The following is a 6,264-nucleotide window of genomic DNA, read 5'->3' on the forward strand; positions in this document are numbered from 1 at the left end:
AAGAGAAAGAAACTCAGAGACACTTTTTTTCTTTAAAAAAAAAAAAAGGTTTCACTCATCTTTTTAGCCACAATCTGTTAAAATCCTTGAGATCAAAGTTGTTCTTCATGAAATACAGCCCTTTTTTCAGAATTTGTTTACATTTATTTTTATAATACCAGTATCATCTTAATACAAAGGAAAACTTTTTTAAAGCCCTTAAGTTATATAAGTGAGAAAGTTGTTCCAATACAAATAGAACATTTGATTATTACATCTTGGTAGATATTGGATGTACTAACAAATTATTAAAAGTAAACAAAGAAAACTGTAAGAAAAATATATAAATAAAAACAAAACACTGTGAGTTTTAAATTTATAAAATTTGCCTGAGTGTACTTGTTTTTTAGAAATGTATCAAATCAAGAGTTGCTATTTTTTTTTACCGGATGATTATAGTAATGCATTTGCAAACTGTGAAGATAAATTTATAACGAGAAAAACAAAAATGTAACTTTTTAAAGAACAGTTTAGTTTTCTATTGAATTCCATCTGAACCACAAAGTTATAGTACAGTCTCAATATGAGAGTAAATAAGTGATTATATCAACTGGGAAATGTTTACAAATCTGATGTGGTTACAAAATACTAAAACTTCTAGTCATGGCTTTAGAGATAACAGTTTAGGTTGTGCCAGTTTTCTACAAGCAAATAAAAATAGAACAGTTAAGGATAGCGTTGAAAAAAAAAGTTTCTTGGTTTGAAGATATGCTGGTACTTTTAGAAGAGTTTTTAGGAAACTTCCTTTTGAAAGCAGTTTCTTGGCTTTGAGGAAAGTTCTGTTTCTCTTAATGGTTTGATAACACTGAAAAGGAATATGCAATTGATTACTACCTGTTTATCTCATATTTGTGATTTTAAATATATCTCAAATATATTTATGATTATCTCTTCATTCCCACCCCTACCTCCCCTTCTGTCTTTCTCTGTTTCATAGAAAAAATTATGACATCAACATCCAAAGGAATTCTTCGCCCATTTTTAATTGTCTGCATTATCCTGGGCTGTTTCATGGCATGTCTTCTCATTTACATCAAACCTACCAACAGCTGGATCTTCAGTCCAATGGAATCAGCCAGCTCTGTGCTGAAAATGAAAAACTTCTTCTCCACCAAAACTGATTATTTTAATGAAACTACTATTCTGGTGTGGGTGTGGCCATTTGGGCAGACCTTCGACCTTACATCCTGCCAAGCAATGTTCAACATCCAAGGATGCCATCTCACAACGGACCGTTCACTGTACAACAAATCCCATGCAGTTCTGATCCATCACCGAGACATCAGTTGGGATCTGACAAATTTACCTCAGCAAGCTAGGCCACCCTTCCAGAAATGGATTTGGATGAATTTGGAGTCACCAACTCACACTCCTCAAAAGAGTGGCATTGAGCACTTGTTTAACCTGACTTTGACTTATCGCCGTGACTCAGATATCCAAGTGCCTTATGGCTTCTTGACGGTGAGCACAAATCCCTTTGTGTTTGAAGTGCCAAGCAAAGAGAAGTTGGTGTGCTGGGTTGTGAGTAACTGGAACCCTGAGCATGCCAGGGTCAAGTATTACAATGAGCTAAGCAAAAGCATTGAAATCCATACCTATGGGCAAGCATTTGGAGAATATGTCAATGATAAAAATTTGATTCCTACCATATCTACTTGTAAATTTTATCTTTCCTTTGAAAATTCAATCCACAAGGATTACATCACGGAAAAGCTCTACAATGCTTTTCTGGCTGGCTCTGTACCTGTTGTTCTGGGACCATCTAGAGAAAACTATGAGAATTACATTCCAGCAGATTCATTCATTCATGTGGAAGATTATAACTCTCCCAGTGAGCTAGCAAAGTATCTGAAGGAAGTCGACAAAAACAATAAGTTATACCTTAGTTACTTTAACTGGAGGAAGGATTTCACTGTAAATCTTCCACGATTTTGGGAATCACATGCCTGCTTGGCTTGTGATCATGTGAAAAGGCATCAAGAATATAAATCTGTTGGTAATTTAGAGAAATGGTTTTGGAATTAAAATTTTTCATCACTTGCACACTTGATAAATATTTTGATGAAATATCATCCAAGTATTGAGGATAAGAAGAGATGCAACATACTACTATTGTGTCACAATTTATTTTTATCTCCCTCTCTAGGGTAACATGTATATTTTGGTGGAGATTTTTAAAAGCTCAGCATGAGCAATCATTCCATTTGGTTTTAAATTATCCTGTATATACCTAATTATGTGCACTGGAGAGTAATTTATTCTTCATTATCATTTGTAAACATTGTTTTTTCACATTTTTGTAGTTGTCTATAATGTAAGCTTGTGGTTTGATTATTGTTTCTACACTGATCAGCTGTTTAATCTATTTGGGAAATGAAGATGCACAGCTTAAAGAATGAAAAATTTTCACTGAGTTTTATAATGTCTAGTTCCAACTTTGCATACTATAACAAAGGAAGAACATGTTGCTATTGAATTCTAACCTCTTTGACTCTGAAGTTGAACGAAGTGTTTAACTGTCTCTATTTGATCTATTTTTTACCTGTTTACCACATTTGTGAAGGTGAAATTGTTCATGGAGTGAATTAGAAATATACAAAGCAGAACTGTTCTATTCAGAAAGCTATTAGACTTCTCATTTATTTTCATTAAGGTGATTTGCAGCTACTTATTCTCATGATCTTAAATTATTCAAGTATTTTTAAATATCCAATTTGTTGTGATTTTCAGCACCTGGGAAGTAATCCAATAATACTTTAGAAAATCGAAGACAGTTCTCTTTCTGCTACTGATAACACTCATTGTCATAATAAAACAAATGATTTCCTCAAATAACAAAGAAAAATGATACCTATAAATATATTTATAAATGGTGTCATTTATGAAGAATGTTTAATTACTTATCAATTTAAGATTTTTTTTCTGAAGCCCTATTATTTAAAATCGTCTTATTTTACCATATGGATATAAGATTTGGCTCATAATGATGAGCCCTATCATTTGATTTGAGTTCTATCATTTCAGAGAGCCTAAATAAAATTATCACCAAGGAATTAAATATAAGATGTCAAATATAATAAAGTGGGGATATATAGAAAACACACAGTGTTAGCACAGAGTAAGATCTCAATGCACATTTGTTGGATGAATAAATAAATGCAATTGAATTCACAGAAAAATGTTTGTTTGTTTCAAGGAAGTGACAGTTCTACTTTAGAAGCACTAATTGGAGATGACTTTTATATCCCATTTTGGTAATTATTCATACATAGCACATACGACCATGATGTTCAGGGCTTTACAGAACCAAAATAAACCTACCATTACATGAAAATTTTGAAGAGTATATTCCTGAACTTGCAGCTGCCTATAGCATTCTCCTCCATAAGGCTAGAGAAGAGGAGAGCTGGATATAAGCAGAGACAGTAGGTGAAAAAAAGACGGGCCACTAAGGATTCTTCAAGGAAAGCATTCCTCAAAATAATCTTTAGTGCCTTTATTCCATTCAGGCCAAAAATCCATCCAAAAATTAGAATGTTCTGAGAACATCCATTTGGGTCTATTTGTGACTTATTCTAGTAGTCCTATTACAAGTTGACATCAGCAAAATTCAAAAAGAATTCAGTAAAAAGGGCGTAGATCCAGCTACCCAGACTATCTTGTGAGAGAATAAGCTCACCCTAGCACCAGAAAGATTTGAGCAGAGGAATATTCTTGTAATGAATAGAGGATTGTTTGATTCTCAGGTATATTTCTTAAGCCAAAATTGAATGCAGTGTCAGACACTGCCTTAACACCCACAGAGATAAGATGAACAAGGTACTATCACTGCCTAAAATGAGCTTACAATTAAGTGGACAGACATATAAAAACTTCCTTTCAATTCAGTCTGAGACTGTTTACATGCATGTGCTACTCTCAATGAAGTTTGTATGAGTCAATGCTGATTTAATGGGGCAAAAAAGTAGCAAATTTCCCCAATTGCTTAGCTGTTTGACATGTTTCTGAGTTGCAAATTTTGTTAACTCTTTTGACCCAATATATTATTCTCTCTGTATTACCTCTTCTAACCACAATGCATTAGGAAATAATATTTTTATGTGGATGTTTTCCTCAATAAGTAAAGATCTCCATCCATATTTAATTAATTGGTAAGACAGTCAAATTCATACATTTACATTTATTTGTCAAATATTTGACCTGTAAAAAGCATAGAGATCTAAAGAGGATACACTGCTAACAAGTTTAGAAAGCACCTGCTTTTTTTTGTTGTTTGTTTTGTTTTTTGTGATGGAGTCTCGCTCTGTCACCCAAGCTGGAGTGCAGTGGCATGATCTCGGCTCACTGCAACCTCAGCCTCCCAGGTTCAAGCGATTCTCCTGTATCAGCCTCCCGAGTAGCTGGGATTACAGGCATGTATCACCATGCCTGGCTACTTTTTGTATTTTTAGTAGAGATGGGTTTCTCCATGTTGGCTAGGCTGGTCTTGAACTCCTGACCTCAAGTGATCCACCTGCCTCAGCCTCCCAAAGTGCTGGGATTACAGGTATGAGTCACTGTGTCTGGGCCACCTGCTTTTTTGAAGGCAGAAAAGCATTCAATATTATTTCAACTCGCCTTGGCTCTAGTGAATGTTCATGATTTGAAAGGACTGAAAGACCTAAAGGCATTGTCTCTATTGTTGACTACAAATTTAGGCTCTTTGTTGGACTATGACTATAATCACACACTGATAATACGACCCAAGTCGAGGCAGTACTACTAAGTGTCTAACAGGTGCATTGAAACCCCATTACTAAGTCCCAGAAGACTGTTTCCTAAATTTGAAGTGAAATAATTAAACGACTCAGTGGAACCATTTAGCTCTGGTCCATTGATCTGTGAGTTTTAGGGCTAGAAGGAATTATTATTTTGTTGTTTATAATTGCTATAATATAAAAATTATAATTGCTTTTCTTTCTACTTATGAATTAACTAGATCCAGAGGTATCTATTCAAGACACACATTCACACACACATACACACACATGCACACACACATCACAGCTAGTGACAATAGTTAAGATTAGGATTTAAGGATCCTATTTCTCTTAATCCCACTTTTTTTTTCAATCGCATTCCTACCTTATCATAGAATTATGTCTCAATTTTTACAAATGTGAATGTCTTATTGGTATTTTTAGGACCTATAGAATGGTATACCTCGTGTAGAAGAACTTCGACTTTTGAAGGTATACAATAAATAAAACATCAAACTTGTTAGCATTTGTTCTGGTTTAAATATTTTAGGAGTTGAGTTCAGCAGAAGGAAATGGGCTATCACTACATTTAAGTGAAATACAGCCCTCAAGAAAGTGTATGGTTCACAGCCACTCCTTTAATAAATCCTGTGGATTGCAATGCTTTGTAAGAAACTTATGGAAAAGATATACTGATTCAACAAAATTGGTTTGCTGTTGATTATACAAACAAATAATTATGCCTGGAATTAAATTGTGGACACAAAAAGGGAACAGACCGTTTAAAATGTTTTATTTCAAAATATTGAAAAGCTATTACCTTCAATACTCTAAATATTTAAATATTAATTATTGTAGTCATCAGTAAGAACAAATAAATATTAGTCATTATAGACCTTACTAATAAGAATATATACTGAATTGTCCACATCCAGAGTACCACACCCTGAACAAGAAAGACATGAGAGCCTGACAGCCATATATATTATGACAGCTGTATATCTGACAATATGAAGCAGAAAATGAAAAAAAAATCATCTTAGTGGGAAACAAATATATGCTTAAAATAGTTATATTTACTGTAACACTCCTGATAATCTCAGATTGTGCAGAATTTTTTTCTTTTTTTAATTGTGAGGGGCTTAGAAAGCTCAGAGCATTTGATGTGTAAAGCAACAGAATATTTAGGAATTATTTGCTGAGCCTTTCAATTCTTGCCTCCAATTGGAGGTTAAATATGAAAAGAATAGGAAACTATGCCTCTGATATTTTTGTCAGTCTATTTTTAAACTAGATTCCATGAGTCTTAAGGTAATCACCTAGAATTTTTTTTTGCATGAAGTAAAGTTACCACAACTTTCAGGTCCTTACCTTATGACTGTGTTTGATCATATCTTTGAGCTCCCTTGAACTCTGATCTCATTTTAGAAAACTTCTTAACCATTACAATCAAGCTGTTAAATATAACAAACATCAGAACCTAAAG

The 6,264-nt window shown here is 33.8% G+C and overlaps 1 protein-coding gene across 3 annotated transcripts in view; it reads left to right on the forward strand.

The window, feature by feature from the left end:
- The window catches only part of FUT9 (fucosyltransferase 9), a 197,597-nt gene extending 193,229 nt beyond the window's left edge, over window positions 1–4,368 (forward strand). For 2 of the 3 annotated variants that reach the window (XM_003897926.3, XM_017958121.3), the window contains one exon: window positions 977–3,373. In XM_003897926.3, coding sequence (XP_003897975.1) covers window positions 985–2,064 — 1,080 coding nt within the window. In that variant the 5' untranslated portion in view covers window positions 977–984 and the 3' untranslated portion in view covers window positions 2,065–3,373. Of the gene's footprint in view, window positions 1–976 lie in introns of all 3 variants that reach the window. The other variant, XM_009205688.4, reaches the window with a different exon arrangement.
- The last annotated feature ends 1,896 nt before the right edge of the window (window positions 4,369–6,264 follow it).

This window comes from Papio anubis, chromosome 6 (assembly GCF_008728515.1).
Source record: "Papio anubis isolate 15944 chromosome 6, Panubis1.0, whole genome shotgun sequence".
Classification (NCBI taxonomy): domain Eukaryota; kingdom Metazoa; phylum Chordata; class Mammalia; order Primates; family Cercopithecidae; genus Papio; species Papio anubis.